At 39.4% G+C, this 20,429-nt stretch overlaps 1 protein-coding gene across 10 annotated transcripts in view; it reads left to right on the top strand.

Moving 5' to 3' along the window:
* Positions 1-909: 909 nt before the first annotated feature.
* Positions 910-20,429, top strand: part of LOC111253904 (alkaline phosphatase-like) — a 51,704-nt gene continuing 32,184 nt past the window's right edge. The window contains exons 1-4 of one of the 10 annotated variants that reach the window (XM_086974435.1): positions 913-2,944; positions 15,238-15,477; positions 18,722-18,822; positions 19,579-19,718. In XM_086974435.1, the coding sequence (XP_086830561.1) occupies positions 19,583-19,718 (136 nt within the window). In that variant the 5' untranslated portion in view covers positions 913-2,944; positions 15,238-15,477; positions 18,722-18,822; positions 19,579-19,582. The other 9 variants (XM_022814118.2, XM_086974434.1, XM_086974436.1 and 6 more) reach the window with 9 other exon arrangements.

The following is a 20,429-nucleotide window of genomic DNA, read 5'->3' as shown; positions in this document are numbered from 1 at the left end:
GTCCTGTTGTTCTTATCGCTGCCCTTCGTTGTTTTCGACAATGTAATCCGGAAAGGCTTCTGGTGGGAAGTTTTATATAGACAATTTTCTCTCCTCTCCGTGTACAGACTAAAATGAAGATTTGCGTTTCTCATGGAATGCTATATATGCGCGCATGTGCGTACCTTGCATGAATTAGCTATATTTGAAATGCATAATTACCATAGTTACCAAGTTGCCAAGCTGCCAAGTTATCGAGGACGGCAGATTCTCATACTCAAGATGTGTTACCCCTTTGTACTTAATAGGTCTCACCCGTGCAGAAGCGACGCGGTCAAATGGACCTTCGCCCATGATTTTTTTACTAAATGCAACCATTCAAATTTCAATATATATCGTAACAACTTTTACCAAGAACACACATCTCGATTATTTTTAGCATTAGCATGATGGCGGTCAATTTAAGGTCAATACAGATTAAGGCCTTTCTCAAAGTAACCTCATTCGAAGCAATTAGAAACGAGAAAATTATCTGGTGGGAAACGGTTCTTCACTTGAATACATTTACGCTATTCTTTTAATCTGACCCTATACGGATACACGTAGCCGCCCTGTGAAGCCCATTTACCGGCTCTTATCTATCTTTATAAGCTAATCCCTATTGATTAGCCATACTGAACTATTTCAACTCTAGCTTACCGCACACTTCAACGTTCTCGTAGCTAAGATAATGAGCGTCTATTTTACCACAATGCGCGCATTGTGCCAAACGTTCGTCCGAATTAGCCAATCTAGCGCCTTAATTCATAGGGGGTAAATAGCGTACTCAAAATTGTAGTTATCGTCCTCCCTCGCCACCGAGCGTCGCTTTACTTCGAAACCAATTAATCCAGACGCCGCGACAAAACGACGGTAACATTTGCAAGGCCGGTCATTGAGGAGCCAAATACGCGAAAGTGGACATGGATAGCGTCGAGAAACTACGAACGGAAGCGTACTAGCGATAGGGAATCGCGGACAACGTCTACACCGTCACCGAAAGAGCGAAGCACTTGATGACCACTGAACGAAACCTACGTACGGTAGTCGTTGCCGTCACATGTTAGCACAGCATACGACGGCGTCGTCAGAATCGAGCGAAGGCCATCGCAAGCGATATGGAACGCGCCTATTGAAATTACTAAAATATCGTGTCGATTTAGAACCGAACCTGAATGGCACTCGCTACCAGTTCGCCAGAGCGAACGTGGCTCCTTCTGAGTTTCGTTGCCGATTCGTTCGGCTAGCTGTAAAACGAAATTTCAAATTACTATTTTGCGGTTTCTTGAATAACAATCCTATATGCGTACTCAGAATTTCGCTGACAAAGTCGCTGACTGCGCTGTAAATTGCTAGATCAGTATGTGATTAAACATACGTACAGCCGAACTTCAGTATCGTTTTCCTCACGCAAAAATTAAGCATTAAATAAGACAACCGGCTAAAAAAACTCACCGTAACCGTATCGTCAGTTAGAAGTAGCCGAAGCAACAGTCGTGCTGACCATAGAAATAAGCGCTACTTTTTTTGACTGCCGGCGCCAGCCACAGGGTCGACAAATCCCCGCCGTCTTGCTCTTTCCCTTTAGGAGACAACTTCAACATTCAACGTCAACGCGCGGCAATCGGCGCACAGATAGATACAGAGATAGCTGGGGCGCGAGAGAAAGCCCACCTAGACGACAGAACCAGGTGATTGGACGGATTCCCACGACCCCTCCTATTTGATATTGTGGCCAATAATATATCTGTATAGTGCTTTTTAATGCCGGTGCTGACGCTAATACTGAACTTGGCTAGAATGACGGCAAGTTACGCTCGCCACCACATCTCTGCCTGATACTTGTGGGTATCTGTTTGTTGCTGTAGCCCCTGAGCTTCGTATTCTGTTGCGTTTTATAAGAAAGTGAACATCAATCTCAGCAGGAGCTTGATCACCTCCTCGCACAGGTCCAGAGCAGCGTGTACAGCATGCCAAAAACCCCATGCACATACTGTCGCTGCTGATGGGTCAGTCCAATCGCGCACACAGCCGCTAGCAACAATACAAACAGCTGATTTGTTACCGAACCCCTTGTTGCTTAACAAGTAACAACAAAAATCAGCTAATGCCATTCTAATTCAATCGGTATAGAAAAAAAAAAAAAAAAAAAAAAAAAACTATACTAATTGAGAATACTGGCTTACCAATTGACAAGTTGGCATAAAAAGACCCTTGTTCACCGGGTTCTTTCCATATGATTCTATGCGTTTCTGTAGAAGCCAAGAACGACGACACCGCAGACATTACGCTTTGATTTGAAGCTTTTACCTGAATTTGTCAGTGCAAGGCAGTGTATCTGACACATGGTGCGCATGGAAGGAAAGATCAATCGAATGGCAAGAAAAACGCTCGGTTTCATCTAATTGAGACTGAAAAAAAAAGTAGTGTTTATGTGCCCAGTTCCTCAAGCGAATTCTTGTATTTGTATACCCAAGGCGGGGGCTGAAGTTAAAAAAGTCGTTAAGCGTTTTTTGCTCCTGCTCCAAAGTTGACCGGATTACAAAGGCAAAACCTGATGAGGAGATTGCAATTTTGGTAATGCGCGGGTTTGTTCGATACATGTTGCGTTTTTAGTAAAGCTTATTGGCGCGCAATTGTAGAGCAAAAAAAGGGGAACCATAGAAAAATGATCAGCGCGATGATATTGTAAGTGTTGACTGGTATCGTGGGGTTAGGTTCAACTTGTGGATATAGTTGCTAGAGTTTGCTAAGGAAAAAAGTTTGTGCTCAATCAAGTTAAACGCGTTCGTAGTGAAGATAGAGAAGAACTTGATGAAGTATCAAAGCAATCATTTCTAGGGAAACTAACGCAGTTCCAGTGTCAATGTGTAGTATTGGCTACGTATAGAATAGAACGGAATAACCAGGACGGTTGACATTGCAGGTAAGAGGTGAACGAAGGTGAATCTAATAAAGCATCAATATATCGTGTCATTACACTGAGCTGTCGAAGGACGGCATATTGAGCTAAACGTGTACGCGCACTCTAGACCATTATTATTATTATATCACTAGCATTATGAGTAGCACAGTTTTTGAAAATTTTCGCGAAAAATTCTAGGGGAAAATTTATACTAGCTCTTTTTTTGTAAGCGCTGCTTGAATCTGGTGAGGTTGCGCAGCTATCTCACGTTGAAGTCGATGTTCCAGTTATGTCTAATATTCGTAGTTGGTTTTTCAGTAAATCTTATCTGGACATTAATTATGTGGAAACGATTTCAAAATACAAGGACATAAACAGAGGTGACAGGAACGTGAGGGAGTTTTATAGCCAGAATCTCAAAAATTAGAAAATTCCGCTATTCGGTTTGCGTCACATCGAAACTGATGCGATTAGTATGTGTTCAGAGATAAAAGTTATAAAAGAATTATGCTTATCAAGTTAATCAACGCAATTTTTAACTTACCTCTATAAAAATCCATTAATTTTTCAAGTAAAACTAATATAGTTCTATACGATGCTATCAACAAGCATTAAAAAATATCATATAGCATCAAAAAAATAATAATTTTCGTCGTTCGTCTCTATATGTATAATTATGCATTATATTATATAATGATAATTTATATATGTAAATGCATTGTAGATAAAGTGAAATCCTTACATGTACCTAGTGTGCAAATAGAAGTGACCACTGGAATATGGTCAAAACATGTCGCAGCGACCATAATATAACCGCATCGTGACTAAATATAATATAATTTTCTTAAATTTAGTTGGGTCCCTTGTGGCGCTCACTCAGCCATCATTACGTTGCCACCTGTCCGATTAAACTTCAAACAATAAGGACCTAATCTGAGTTCTATGATAAAACGCACAAGTAGAAGCATCATAAAAACGTTTAACGTAATGAGCTCGTGTGACTTACTAAAGGCCCGCAGGAAGCAAGCGTTTTATTACCGAATACTGTCGATTAAGCTGGATTGATTGACGCGATTCGCGCAGAGACATACTTGCCTAATAAACCATTTATAGCGTCCTGCATCTGCTGCAGGCCTGCAGATGCTGAAATGGAAAAACATAGCAACGTCTCTACGATATATCGACTCCCGTTGTACTACAGAACTGATCAATTCCGTGTAGAAACGAGCGCCCACGAGGTATGATATCTGCCATAGGTGCGGTGTGAATGTACCGAGCTCAAACAGGACCGAATGAAGGAATGCACGTTTGAAGTAGGTTATACAAAATCTAAAGCGCCAATTTTGTCCTGGACGCCATAGAGTACTCTTTATGATTTCACGGTGTAAGTGGACTCTCCAGTTGCCGCAGTTGGAAACACTATCATGATACAAACTCATGCTATTACCATGTCTAAGTTACGGGTTCCTTTGAAATTATCATCTTCGTTATTCTTTGATCATTGTTCATTCGAATATAATGTTGTTGTTATTTTAATGTCTTAAAGGGCCGGCAGGGAAGTCATAGATTCATGTCGTTCAGTTTTTCATTTGGGGATTTGGAGATACGCTAGGAAGTGTATGTGTGTATATATACATATACTGGCGCATCGCTTCTGGCAACCAAAGCATTACAGGCGTTATACTATCTAGCCTCTTAATAAAAGATATGCTTGTATTTTGTAATACAAAAATATCAATGTGTGATATTCATTGTACAATTTTAGATTAGACAACGGCGTCATTTAGGACGTATGCAAACAGGTAACTTAAACGTAACAATGTCTTGAGGGGTGTTGAGGAGCTAATTTGAATGAGAAATGTTACTTCTTAAACTTCAACTTAAGGTCAACTTCGAATCACTATTAATCGCTGTTTTTAGGTGTGGAACCTTGAGACAATAACACCGCCTGTTACTTTCGGGTAGGCTCTTTTGAATGATTCGACAGTAATGCGTCTTATATTATACAATATTGTGAAGCAATACTGTATATAACCGTCACAAATCAAAATCAGTATTCCTTAAGGTCATAATATAGCTTAATTAAATTTCCCAAATTAATTGCTTTATAATCGTTATGCTATTTCCCTCCTTTTACTGTCAAGCTAATTATTTTACCGTCAAGGTAAACAACAAACAGCCTATGAGTCTTTCTCCGCCACTTTTTTTATTACCTAAACGCAGTTGCGATTCGGGATGTCACCATCAGGAAAATTGTCATTTATGTCAATCATTAACCGAAACCCAAACTTGTTGTCGTTATTTGGTATAGCGATGACTGACTCCGGTGGCCTCGTGAAGTTGACCTTCTTATTCCTCGTAGTCTTTTTTTTAGCAAAAGTGACAAACAACGAATCCTCTTAGCGAGCTCTTATTACTAAGGGCAACCGGAACGCATTGGGCTTGTCGCATTTTCTGACATGACTGATCATGCCCCAGTGCTACTGCGCACCGATCAATTACCAACATCATAACGGCGCGGCCAGCATTGGCTACGATTACGATGAAAGCTTCAACATCGCCACTCGGCCAACGAAACGAAACACTAAGTTACTTTCGTACGAAACACGAAACGCTGCACGAAAACGTGGTAGGTGGTTTTCTCCCAGCGATGTTACCATTGTTATTATTATCTGTGGTAACGTTTACTACTGCCGGTCCGTGTGACTTGGACTAAACTGATGGTATGGTAGGGGTAGTTGGCACGGCAGGACACTAAGCAAATCCGCCACCATGCCACGACGAATGACAGACAAGGGCAGCTGATCAGGCCATAGAGCCTTGAACGACGACGACGACGACGACGACAACGATCACCATGATGGCGATTTTCAAAACGAAAAATCGCTCTTGCGGCTCGTCACAAAAAGACCATTGCCATTACTTGTAACAGCTGCAGCTGCTGCTATGACTATCGACGTCTCTAAAGCCGCTGGAAGGAAAAGCGTAAGCAGAAAAGATATCAAGGTCGAATGCAAATTCGTATTGTACAATAGTTCGTTCGCTTCGCGCATCTCGTTGGTGTGGTATAGAAGTGAATGGCTTTCCGTTACGTCAGATCGCCGTTATGTTAGACGCCAATAAAATAAGCGCAACAACAACAACAACTGCAAAAACAACAATATTATCAATACTAGGTCCGTATTATTGGGTACACTGGTGGGCATGGTTTACACTTGTATTATGAAAGCAACGTTTTTTTTTTGTCTTCAGCAGCACGAGAACGACTGGTTTGGTGTCGCTGCTGTAGCTATATTGTTGTTTGTGTTTAAAATGTGGGTCAAAACGACAGCGATAGCGCCAATATCGGCAGTAATAGTAACAATGATAATGGTGGCGGATAAAGTGAGCCACCATAGTAATAACAACGAACTTTTAGGCGGTAGTAATAACAGGACATGAAAAAATCTTAGCATTATCATGTAGTTATATAACAGAAATGTAGGAGGCAATTGAAGATCACCTTTTTGATACTATAACTACAAAAAGAGATAATAACAGCGGCTGGTAATGTGGGTGAGCAGCAGGGAAAAAGAAACTACGGCGATAAGATTAATACGAATTTACGGTGATAATAGCCACATCGCATTACATAAGACAAGACTAGCTGTAAATTTCTATATGTATATATATATATATATATATATATATATATATATATATATATATATATATATATATGGCTATAACAATGGTAGCGCACGGATAAGGAAAATACGTGAAAATACCATTTAGTCCATAATTATAGAAAGCAAGACAGTATCATTAATGATGAATCTCTTTCAAATCGAAAAAACTCCCCGTGGATCAGGTACAGGATAAGAGTCAAGGATGAATTATTTAATCAACTTTAGAAAAAAATATGAACTTCATGGTTCAAAAGGTTGTGATAAACACCATTTTGTACCACCAGGAACCCCCCTGAATAGTGCTAACAATCTGAAGACTTACCGTACAATGTCCTGACGCATTATTCTACATTGACACTAGATATCTCGGTCACTCTTTTTCAACATTTTACTTTCCATTAATAGAGTAAGCGAACTGTTTCCCTGCTAAAAGAAACCGTACAATTTTCTAGAATATTAGGTTTTTTCGTTTTAGTATTTTACAGATGCTAGAATGCATAAATACTGGTAAATTCTTCCATATGCTAAAAGTAATTTTGAAATACCGCATTGATTTCAACAACGGGACCATTTTATATGAGAACGACTTTTATTGGGCGGTAAAACGAGGCCAAGCGATCGACCAGGGGCAACACAGAAAGCGCTACACATATTAACTCCCTCTGTTTACTATTGAGCCTCTCAGCGTATTACAATTCGTTTACTGGATCTATACGGTGATAACCTAATTTAATCATGACGTTTATCGATTCCCTGCTTATTAATTACCTATTTTATGGTCAATACGCTACAAGCGTCATGTCCAGTGTTATTTTCCACTAGGCGTTTCTATGCTTTGTGCTAAATAATAAAACAGATATTTCCCGTCGGGTCAATTCCGTTGGGCTAACACTTGTTGCTTCTCAATGTATCTTCATTTTTTAATGCAAACACATAATAATATAACAATCGGTACGTATTTAATCAAACCTTATGCATGTTCATGTTACCTGGAAACGTACCTAGGTTACACACAAGCCTAGGCGCGTCATTTTGTTAGAGTTGGCTTTCTCTTTAAGCAAAAGTTTTCAAGGTTGATCGAAATGCTCGCAATGAATGCCGCGTCATAGGACGTACGAGCGGAAAAAGTCTGGGATCACAATAGAGGTCCCGAGTGTCTCGTCTCCCATGGGGAGGCTACGAAGGAAAGTTTTTGTCTTTGGTGGATAAACCCCCACAGTACCGCAGAATAAGTACTGAAATCCAAGTGCCCATAGCGGGAAAGAAGCGACTGCGACGGGGCAGCTGCCGCTCTATATCCAAATCGTGATTTTCTTCACACCGACTGTGTTAAATCAACTCCGTGGAAAGCCTGGCAAATGAGGCAAAAAACGAGCTGCAATGATCTTCCAAAAAAAAAACATGCTAATTCCATCTCGTGGCTATTATACCAATATGGTATCGTATAGTTTAATATGTGTTGAGCTAGAATTCGCTAAAGTTCAACAAATGTTGTAGCATCCCATCTACGACAAGATAATGCCAATGAGATATTCTCTATATCTAATATACCAGATAGGTTAAGCTTAATTACCTACTACTTTCATTTAAAGTGCAAATGAAAATTTTTTTGTGGGACCTATGAAAAATGGGTTAATACAAACACCAGTCAACAGCGACAATATTAAATGAGTAAAAAGAGTATTCGTTTTAAAGCGGTAACAATACAAAACACAAACGTTCTCCATAGCTATCGTGACGCAGGCAGCATGCTTGCTTTCCGTATATGGCTGAAACTAAACTCTTGTTTAATGTGTTCACATGGAACGAAATCCCATAGAACCGGCAGTCGACGGCTTACGTTACTATTTATCTTCATATTGTTTCAGAATTTAGAAAAAAACTAAGCGAAAGGTTCACAGCGAAAAAAAAAAAAAAAAAAAAAAAAAACTACTCAAAATGTCAACAGCTCATGAAAAGGGCTCAAAATTCACATATAACGATACTGGCATTAGCGACAACATCGCATAATTTATTACAATCTCACGTTCTGCCTATGTCGTCAAAGTTAGGAAAATACCGTTAGACGGAGACCCAAGTCCGAGGAGACCGTTCCGCTGACGTGTTCTCCCAGATAACTCTGAGCAGGATCCTTGTAAGCGCGTTTGATTCATTGGCGACAAAAAGGCTGCTTTTGCAGAATCCACTCAAAAAGGAAACTGTTGATTAGCCAAAAGGATGCATCTGTTTTGGCTAAGGCTACCTATGGGTACTCATAGAGTATAAACTAATGAAGTGAGATTGGTTCATTGCATCTCTTTCGTGTGTACGGAATTGTTGCAAAGATAATAGAGTGGGACACTTTATAAACTATGACAAAGCCGCCAAAAATAATACACCATTGGCCGAAACAGTATTTGTATCTTGACGACGAACCGATACGTCACTAGGTCAACATTGGACCTCTGATCATTGAAACTATTCTCGACGGCAGAGTTTGTAGACAATTTAACAATATACAATGAAGTATATCATGTACAGTATATTGGTAACTGTAACACAGACGCGTCAGTACCACGTTATTCGCAGACAATTCGTTCGAAAATTCGCTATCTGAAGAGAATATTAGGAAAGGAAAAAGAATAGGCAAAATTACGTGACTTCGGTCCCAGGGAAAGGATTGAAAGAAATCTCGAAGCGAATGGCAGCTCGAACAAGCATGTTTATAAACAATTATATATATATATATATATATTTATCAGTATGCGCAAAAAAATCATCAAATGACGCTCTACAAAGGCCTGTTCAAGCGACAAATGTGGATGCGTGGCATCAGACGGACGTAATCGGTTGGATGCGTAACGCAAGCGACGTCAGACTGACCGTCTCTTCGATCCTGGTGCTAACAGGCAATTCAGGCTCTGACCGTGAACTGTATTCGCTACATTTAGCTATAGTGCTCCGTGTATCCACCACAGTACTCGTTTTGTTGGTGCCGATAGTGGTCACCATTTCAGGAACCGTTATACTGCACCTATTCCTCATGAGGTCTTTTGCGAGACTTATTGGTGCGAGACCTATTATTTGAAACGCAAATTCCATTCCTTGCATTTCACAGCTCAAGTTCTCTCAATCTCCCAACTCTTCCGAAGAAGCCTTTTGCTCTTCTCCGGCAGTTTTGCCTTCTTTCTTCAACAGCGCCAGTTCTTCAAGTTTGGTTTTTACTCGTGTTTGACGTGTATCTCCCATATTGCGGCCTCGATTAGTTGCATGTACGCGTCCCTTTTTTCGTTACCTAAGTTCGCCTCTGTCTTCCGACGTTTTGCGATTTAGCTTTATTAGCCCGAACCAGTACACTGAAAGTATTACTCGTAAGTATTCGAAATTTCTAAGAAAAACGCCTGCATCTCCCTAAACGTCTGTTCGTGATGCTGATATTATAGCCATCTGCAGAGACGTAAGTAAAAGTTAGCATTTGTGATACTAGGGGATAATAGAAGGTTGAGTCCTCGTGATGGTGGGGTAGTAACCTATTTAACTACTACACTTCAAGACACATATGGGAACCTAAGCTTAAAACATAGAGAAATATAGTTTCGTCCCGTGGGATCGGCATCTGAGGCAATGCTTAACGCTAGTAATGGACGTAGGATTCAATGTGGTTTTTTTTTACGGGATTCACAATACAACGATCGATACGCTGTTTTTCGTAGTGACCGAGCCTGCAGATCCTGGCGTAGACATTTTGATCGAAAGTTGATACGATGCTGTGCATCAAAACCTGATATAAAAAAAAGGTTATTGCTTTTAATATGTAAAATTTCCATTAAGTTATAGATATTTTAATATAAACTTCACCAGATTTATGTGCTTGCGTTGAACTACTAAGATATAGAAAAGAAAAAATAAGACAAAGAATGTGTGACTCTTTCTTTCTTTCGCATAGTATTTATAGACCGGTCCTATTTCCGTAACAGTGCAGTAATAATATATTCGCCTGCTAAATATCTAAATATAATGTAAAAATAAATGCTAAATAAAATGCAAAGTCTTGGCCTGAAAGCCAGAGGAAACATTCTTTGCTTTATGCTAGAGACCAGCCATCTGAAGCAATGCTGAACACCAGTACAGAACGTAAAAGTCGAAACATTTTGTCCTGATAGACTGATCAGAATTTGTAAATGATTTTATTTTCAAGGCATTGCCTAAATGTAGCTCCAAGCTCCAATAGCAAGAGGGTCTTTTCGGTAAATTTGTGCGTTGAGTTTGCGACGGCCGTGTTCAATCTTACTGACTGAATAACCTATACTAATGAATTGACATGGTTTATCCTGCCGAGACAGCCGGATCGTTGATCTTCCACTAATCTTCGTAGCACATAATTTGAAGCCATCGATTAAATGAAATCGTCAACATAATTCAAATGGTAACGAATGTAATTTTTAGAAGAAGATCATAGTGATCCGTTGTGTTTGTTTTTCTTTAGTAACGTTTCTCACTTCGTGGATTAAATAGGCTTTGTAACTCTGTCAATTTTTTAGCTTTAATATTTAGTATTATCTAGTAATAGTAGTAGTATCATTAAATATAAAACTAGATAAGCGATATATAAGCATTTTCTTTCTAGCCCTGCTACACGACATAGGTTCATGTTCGGTATAGCTGCGCGCAATAAAAAATAACCTGTAAAGTTTTTACATGTTTATATCAACCATTCCAACTTTCTGGATATAAACACACAAGAATCAGCCAGAGAATATGTTTATTTCGCAAAGTAGCCAGACAAAGGTGATGTTACAAAGTTGGCTTTTTTAAGTAAGTTGCTCATTCATACCTGTGCTAGGATGCGATACTTCGGTGTGTTTATGTAAAGCTCCAAGTATGACTAAAAGGTTCACATTGCGAATCACCATAGCAGCCGGGTTCAACTCTGACCAAACGCGTGTGGATTCATTCTGCAGATGCGCTAAACGCTGTTTCGTCCGGAAGGCACGTCTGCCTTTATTTTTCCTGATTTAACGCGACTAGTCTTTAGCAAGGGGTTGTTGAACATAGCTTTGTTACGTGTTGACGTTTATAATCGCCAGGCCGTAAGGTACGCCTAATAAATAACACAATAACCGTATGTGTCCAAAATATACAGTTCATTTACTTTTGTTTACACTACAGATTCAATCTGGCCTACAGTATGCCACTACGAATGATTACAGCCATAAAGTGTAATAGAAACTACAAAATGACCATATTTTCATCGACAAATAGTAGCCCCCTTTACCAGTATGTTAAACATTATTGTTATTGAATATTACTATGTGATATGTTTATCTGCTGTGGCAACATATCCATATGTCCTTTTATCCGTTTTCACATTTAGTCATACGCAAGCACATACCTGTTTAAAATAGGACTTGGCTAAATAAAGCGATTCTGTATATATAGCATACAGAAGATTTGTAAGTTTTGAGCATCTTGTTCCGGGCGGAGAAGTTTTACGGAAAATCTACTGAACACAGAGCTAGAATACCCGTCGGCAAAAACCAACACCGTAAGAAATTCCATATATTTTTGTTATCGATAGACCCTGGACGAATGGCTTAGGGTTGTTCGCTCCGTACTTCCTCCGGATACTGAATTGTATTTATCGTTCAACTCTTTGCTAGCTAAGTCAAGTAGAACCGGCTTTACTTTGCCAAGATAGCTGTCCTATTCTCACGATGAAACCTTGCTTGCTATTAGCTCAGACATTACGATGCATCGGAGTTTGATTCAGCCATACGCCGTCAACGAGACCAGACGCCCGCTCCCGTAGTTATGAATGCTAATTTTTGTCAAACTATGCCTCGAAAGATAAACGAGTATGCGCAGCGGTGATTCCTCATGGTTACTCTAGCCTGTTTCACAACATATAATCCCGGGCTTGAACTCAGTGTAGAAAATGGAATTTTAAAAAATCAAGTTTCGATATTTTCTGCCAGTTAAATTCAATTTCATCTTGGCATAACGGTTGAATGGTAACGAATAACACAATAACGGCTTAAATACAATGGGAACATGGAATATTTGATATAGAAGAATGGGGCATTTGTTATAAGATGACTGGATCATTGGAACACGACAATAAAATCTCACGAAGTTCTCTCAAGAGACAGAGGCAAGGTCATTGAATTATTAAGGTACTGTGATTGAACAACTGGACTAGCGTAATATAACAAAACATGGGCGTAATTAAATCAGTCGAGCGATGCATGGGGCTCTTTAAACAAAAGGTGGTCGGAGAAGTACTCAGTCAGTCAGTCAGTCGGAGAAACGTGCAACAGGACCGCCAAGATAGCTGGAATAGAGTAGAAAATATAGTTAAAGCAAATTATGCATGGCAAAGATAGTGGCATCGGCTTCAGGTCTGGCCGCGTGAAACATGCCTTGTGTTACTTGTGCGTATTCCCATGTGTTACATGGGAAAATTAACAGAATAAGCTTATATATAAGCTGCAGAAACGCGGCATGCAATGTGTACCTTTGTGCACGATTCCGGCTACTCATTGGTAAACATAGACCAACGTGACAAACGTTTGGCGTATATTATACGGCTATTACATAGGTAGAGAGGATCGAACTAGATCTTACAATAGCGTGCATTGGCCAATAATGCATCGAACATTTTCTAATTTAATTTATCCTCCTCTAATAAAACAAAATACCTCTTCTCTAAAGTGAAATATTTAATATTTTAGAGTGAAAAGTATCTATTCATAGTGTGAGACGTATGAGCGGTTTTGGGTCATAGGTCTGCAAGCGGCTGACGCATGGGTTACCCCAAGCTTTAACTACGGTGTAGAATTATGTTAGGCCAAACTATCAGAAATTCATTGTGTTCATGTTTTTTTTTTAAACATTGCTCGGCTATTCAATAATATGTGTCTCAAGACATCGACCACTTTACCGAGATTGGTTCAGATATATACGTGTCTTCGTACGCCTCTCTTAACATTGATACAAACCTGACTTTAGTTTGTAATCAGGGACGACCGACATAGTGATGGCCTCTTTTCTAAAATGAATAACAATATCTTTCAGAAGAATTATCTAGAGTACGACTATTGTTGCTCAATAATGTCTAATAATTTTATATAGGAATATAAATAAGAAACGATGGTCCGATATTATTTATAATGTATATTTATGAGGGTCAATTCTGGAGCAATTGTCAAATTGATTAAACAATCGTTGCTGGCTTCTTTAGCAATTGCTTGGGCATCTCTTGCTGAGGCCGGTGAAATGGGCACCCGTACGTTTTGAGCAAATTAAAGATGCCAATTTCGCTCACTCAAACGCTGAATGTCGCTTTTTCGAACGAAGCAGTGATGCAGACTATTACCAATGCGCGACATTCCCATAATTAGCCAAAATAAACCAGTTCGGATTGTCAGCTATTACCCCAGATAACCTCGAAGTTAAACGATACCTTACATGATACCCCGACTCAATTGTTGTCCTAGTTAACTTCAACAGAAACCAGATGTAACATTCACGTTACAGGATAAGCTTTCCGTATCATTGAAATTAACTAATCTCGTCTCGTGAATTTCCTATCTACAAAATTTCTCGTGTAGACGTTATTAATTAATAACGTGCCCCATATGATCTGCTCAATTGATCAAACAGAAACTATCTACAAGAGCTTGTATGCACAAGGCCAGAGCACGCCATTACTAGCGAAATAATGCCTAATCCAAACAGAATCTGGAAACCCAAACAAACAAAAAAACAGCCCCCTATACAGGTACCGTCCGACTTCCGTAACTATGGCATCAGCAAAAACATAAATAAGCAGGGGCCCCTAATTGCTATCACCCCAAAAAGAAGAAAACCACTGCGTCGTGGTCATTGCAGGTTATTCAAGCGAATCTCAGTATGGCGAGTAAAGCGGAAACTGCCCGTTGCTCATTTGGAGCTGGATAGCTTTTTACTTTTTACGGTCAGTTTTTCGTGACGCTAGAATCATTTTGCCCCAAAACGTATAGCTACATCATAAGCACGCGCCAAATTTGACAATGGCCTTCAACGCTGGAATACGCAACGGTCCCGTCCGACTGGGTGGGGGGCAGTGTAGCTAGCATTATTATTGTTGTGTCTGATGTCGAAAAGGAACAGCGTATACCGGATAATCCACTCGAATGAAATTATCCTATATTTTATCGTTAAGTGTCTTCATAAAGTAATGTCTAGGGCATTCTCACTGATGCGGCCCATGTATAAGTATCAGTAATTAACACATACGATTACATATCATTAGACTGCAAACAACAGACGCTACTGTCATATTAAACGGAGGTAAACAATACGACGAAGCAAAGAACAAGACAGGGTGTTATTTACGCGACGTGAGTGATAAAATGTCGTTTTTCAAAACGAGCCAGGCCATCATTCTTTACCCGTTATTCTTCTCTCCTTACCTATAGCTGCCAGCAGCGTACATTCTGAATACTCTGAATATGTAATGAGGTTCCTACGTTCAAAAAAATGTAGCTTATTCTTATCGTCGTCTGATCCAGACAACTTTCTCTGTGAACGCGCTTTTCCACCATTGAAAAGCAGGTGTAGAAGATTTCTCAAAATACGGAATCTCACCATAACTTCTACATTTGTTTCCACATCTTATCGTTGCAGAAATAATGTAATTCATAAGCGATGCGAAGGCCCAACAACGGAAGTACTTTTCTACATCATATGGATTCTTGGAAAACGGAAGAACGGCGGGAGGGCTCGAATGGCCCGAGACCCTGTATGAAAAGAGATCAAATCACCAAAACGGCAAAGAAGGAAATAATAATAATTTGAGCGTGTCATGCTCTTCTTCATGTCATTCAACTCATACGAGGAAATTACGTCAGCGGGCGTCTGCCCCAGGTCGGCCGAGACTCCGCTATCGCATCAAATGTCGTTGTATCGTTATATACAGATCTAACAAAGACCCCTGGGGCTTTTCAGTTGTGTTCAAATAACCCGTATGATGTGTTTGCATTTAAGGAAATGTCGCCTTGTTCTACGTCTGGGCATAACCTATCCACAAATAATACTGCGAAATAGGTCTCGTGATGCACAAAATTCATATTCAGCTACCAGCTGCTTCGCGGATGGCCTGGTTGGACAAAATCGATGACTGCTGGTTCCATAAATTATTAAATAATGAGTAAATAGAATCGTTTCGGGTTTTTTTCCAACTTTGCTCTGAAGTCACCCGGAGTCGTAATGTATCGCCCATTGTATACTGTCTATATCGGCATCAAAGCGATTTACGTTTATTTTGAGGTAGTAACAGGAGTAGGATTTGTGCTGGTCGAACGCGGCTATATAATTAGTTGAGACGTGAACTCAAAATATTTACATACCGTCGATCATATCAGAAGAAAAGAACCAGGGGTCATTGATTCAGCTATAGCTAAGTATTGGGTTATGAGAAGGTAATAGTTAATTTTGTTTATTGCTTATTTCGTCCACCAGTTATAGGGTGTAGTCCATACTTCATGCTACAGTTACCTGTGAAGTATTTTTCCATAAAAGAGTTATTTTTAACATCCCATTAACAAAATCATATGGAGCTCGCTGGATAGTAAATCATAGTAGAATAGTTTATCTGGATACCTGCTCCCACCAAGTTTTAAATTGACTGACTTCTTCGCACTGAACATGCAAAGTACATAAACTACAAACTTAAAAACTTAAATATTTATGCTGTCAAAGTAGAAACAGTAGGTGGGATGGGACCGTATTCACTAACTAACAACTAATAACAGGGTGTTCATACGACCAAAACTTTCACTCGGCGAATGCTCGAAAGACCAATACGTCAAACAGAAAAAGTGACGTTTGAAGTTAGTGCGTTAGGTCATTTTTACGTAACGTGTTTTTACGTTTACGTCATTTTTATTCACTGTTTCGCCTTTCTAATTTTTTTATTTATTTATTTTAAGGTTGAAGCTAAAAAAAAAGTTGAAAAACACCCTTTGCTTTCCTAGTCTCGTTTGAATGGAAAAATACTTCGAAAATGAAATACGGCTATTGCACGTAGATGCACCTGATAGTTTTCCGCTTCCAGAAAAGGGCGATCCTCATCGGCCTCGCAAAATCTGGATCAAAGCGGTCATTTTCTAACATTTCTTTCGAAGCAAATATTTTCTTTGTTCACACAGATTCGACAGTATTTATGTAGTAGCTCAAGCGGCGAAAAGTCCGATAGAAAAGAAGCCATAAGTAAGTGCTTAAAGTCTAGCTAACGGTACAATTATAGGGTTTTTATTAATAAACACAAATTGTGCCGAATTTGTGCTTATTTTAACCACAAACAGGCTTTTACTGCCATGCTTACTGGTTAACAAGAAACAATGTGACAATCGTTACCCAATTTGTTTACGTCATCTATTTAACTTGCTTCGAACTCGTCATTTGTTTTTTTTATAGCTGTGACCCGTGTGTGAAACCGGGTGTACGCCTGTTAAGTGAACGTGGTAGAATCTGTATTGTATAAATAACAAAGCTCTTCTTCGCTGAAGAAGTGCGTAGTCTGGCCTGCTATTTATATACAATATAGAAGGAGAAACTCGGCCAGATAGTTAAGTTCCAGCATTAAGTAGTACGTAAAAATAACTTTGTATCAATATGGAATGTCTGACTTCAAATAACCATAAGCTATATAACCATCTGGACTTTTCTGACGTGTCTGTAACGGTTAGCTACGTAGCTAACAACAACAACGACGTGACCTACTTCAACTTCCACCAGTAAAACTTGCGAAACACTCTTTAAGAACTTTCTAATTGCTCTGAATTAACACACATTTTGTAGTATATACAGATGGCGCTGTTGTGTCAACGGGAAGCGCGTCGTCTTAAATGTATGCTTCCCACAGATAAGGCGTATTTACTTTGCTTTGTTTATTCTACCCCCACTTCATAAATAGACAAATACAGTGATTTTTTTTTGCCCACATCGAACTGTCCTTCAAGCTGGGCGAAGTCAGAACGTAAACGATAAAGGGCTGGCTCGCTGTATCAACCTGCCTTTCTCATTAGCCCCATTACCCCTTTCGGGTTTCCACCTTTTGAATGCGTTGATTGTAATTCTTTTACTTTTTGGAGGGCTGTTCTGCTTCTGGTGATAGGCATTTCCATTGTGTTTGCTGCTACAGCCGCCATTGCCGCTGCTACTACGGTTAACATGGTCGGATATTTGCGTTTCGTAGCACCCATTGCTGCTATATCGCATAGACCGCTGTTTTCAGGGTTATAACAAACCCTCTTTCTAGTTGCTATCAGATCAAACATACAGCCCCACCCTATCGAAGACAAATGTGCATCAATGGGAGTCATATATTTTCATTTGACTTTGAAAATATAGTAGCAATTGCAGGCGACACTGTCTCACCGTACGGTATATAGAATTTTAACCGAAATGGTGATAGTACCAGTATCAGCTATTATTGAGACAACCGATACAGTTGGACCGCCCTGTTCATGTTCGCGCAGCGTATTATAATACTCATACATACCGATAAAGGGCGTAGTGAATGAGATTCGTCTTTGTACCGTTATCGCCACCATCAGCGGCGGCAGGCTCAGCGCGACGTCAGTTAAGCAGACGAGAGCGAGCCTGCCACAATAATCCATGAAATCGGAGCGAGAAAAAAGAGAAAGGACGCGCAAAATGAAGAGAGCAGGACGAAGATATAAAACGAATAGGAGTCGAGGTGTGTTAAAAGGAATAATCTATAGCCTGCGACAGGCTCACACCTCAGTGTCCTGTGAGAGAAAGGTCGAATTGAAAAGACGTGAATTTCAAATGTAAAATGTCTCTGTATATAACTAAAAGAACGGAAGGTGAAAAGGGGAAGCCTATAGGGAAGATCAGACGCAAAGTGGGTTTCTGGAAAATAAGTATAATAAATGATATTGACTCGTTTGAATTTGCTGGCATTACTCCCTATTCAGCTCGTATGTAGCACTACTGGTAGAAAATGGAAAGAAGATATCTGTACTCAATTGTATGGATTACATATTAATAGTATCACGTAGTTTTTTTTTTATTAATATTGCAATACAGACAATTATATAGCGTATATACCAATATATGTTGCGAAATCTCTGTGAATTCGCAGTGTTTTTAGCTGAAAGCTGAGCAAACTTACTAAGTCAGTTGAGCCCCGAAAACGGCCTCCGCACCGCAGACGGAACGTGTTCGCCAGCTAGAAAAAGATCGGTTTGTATCGGTACTTTAAATTAGCGTCAGTTCGGCCATTTTTAATTTGTCTCCAAACAATCAAATGAACCACAGCCATCTCCAGAGCTGGTGCCAGCTTCAGCTTTATCCTTTTAGAAATAAGCTAATCAGAGCGTCCGGTTAAACTTAAAAGCTATTGTACAGCTTGCGCAGTGACCAAGTTCATACCGGAAAATGCCTTGTTTCAAAAGCTTTTCAGGGTTTGACAAAAATGTTCCTTTTAGGTTAAAAACGAAAAACGATAAAACATATATAATACTGCCATAAGTGGATGAAAATTCTGAACAAATTACTGAATCATCATGACCTGCGCTCCGTATTATGTTCTCTGTTAATGTTTATATATATATATATATATATAATATATATATATATATATAGATTTACAATGTTGCAACGTAATTTGTCGTTTTTTACGATAGATTTTCTCTATTACGCTTTGTCCATATTAGAAGGCATATTGAAGCAAATAACATAGCGTAATACTGAGCTGTACGATCTAATCTTGCAACATAGAAAATAGATACTTGCCTTTAGACTCATCTGACATTTTTATTATTTGCTTGAATACATGTAATGATATTCAGTTAATGTAGCTGAGTTACAATTCCTTGCTATTTATTTATCCACCTCTGCGTCTACACATTTTCATCCCGAAATGTAATAGCATTGGCCAGCCTATACGTATAACTAACGAACTTCAAGTTAACTCTATAATCGGATCATTTTTTGCAGGCCTATGATGTTAAATTGGAGATCGACGCTTCTACACTTTCAACTGCTGCTATTTCTCCACTTAATCCTTCCCAGATTAACCACGGCAAACAAATTTCCACAAGACGAGCAGTATCGAAACCCACAGGCCGCATCTGAAGGTAGTCTTTTTTTTCTTATGTGTATATAACTTAGCGATTTGAATATACTCGCTTTGGGTCCGTTCAAGTAGCGAGATATAATAAATATAATAAAAACAAGATATTCAATAAAGTGTCGAAATTTCCCGCTTTGTACTTGGGTAGGTTTAAGATTGATTTTGTTATCATGCTACTAAATAGTACGAGATAAAGCGTGCCATATTTCAGTAGATGATGAAGGTCCGCTCGGTCAGCACAAAGCAACCTTGGGCTAAGGGAACCGCACTACATAAAAAGCAGATTAACTAGATGTTACACATATAGCTATATGTACATAGAACATGTTTTGAGAAAATATTCAATGCAAACAGGTCGTATTTGCTTGAAATGTAAACGCGTTTCCACAGGGAAAGCTTATAGGGATGGCGGGGGGTTCGGAACTGTTTCCCACAAAGTTGTTCCGACAAACGGGGGCAGACATTTTGAATTTTTAGCGGTTAGTGACTCACCTGGTCCTGAAGCTATCGACATAAGATGCCTTAATGTTAGAAAACCAAAACATTAAGGACCTATTGGCTCTTCTAAAAGTGCTGCTGGACAAAGGTATATTGGAACGACATGAACGCCGCTGAATCGGCATATGCGGATCTCGTTATATGGGAATGTCAAAGCAACAAATTAAAATCGTTAGAAAATTCTCGCTTATTTATGCTGGTAAAAAGACTCAGTCTC

Source organism: Varroa destructor, unplaced genomic scaffold (assembly GCF_002443255.2).
Source record: "Varroa destructor unplaced genomic scaffold, Vdes_3.0 BEIS01000007.1, whole genome shotgun sequence".
In the NCBI taxonomy this organism is placed as follows: Eukaryota; Metazoa; Arthropoda; class Arachnida; order Mesostigmata; family Varroidae; genus Varroa; species Varroa destructor.
The sequence above is the reverse complement of the archived record's forward strand: the minus strand, read 5'-3'. Positions and strand labels throughout refer to the sequence as shown.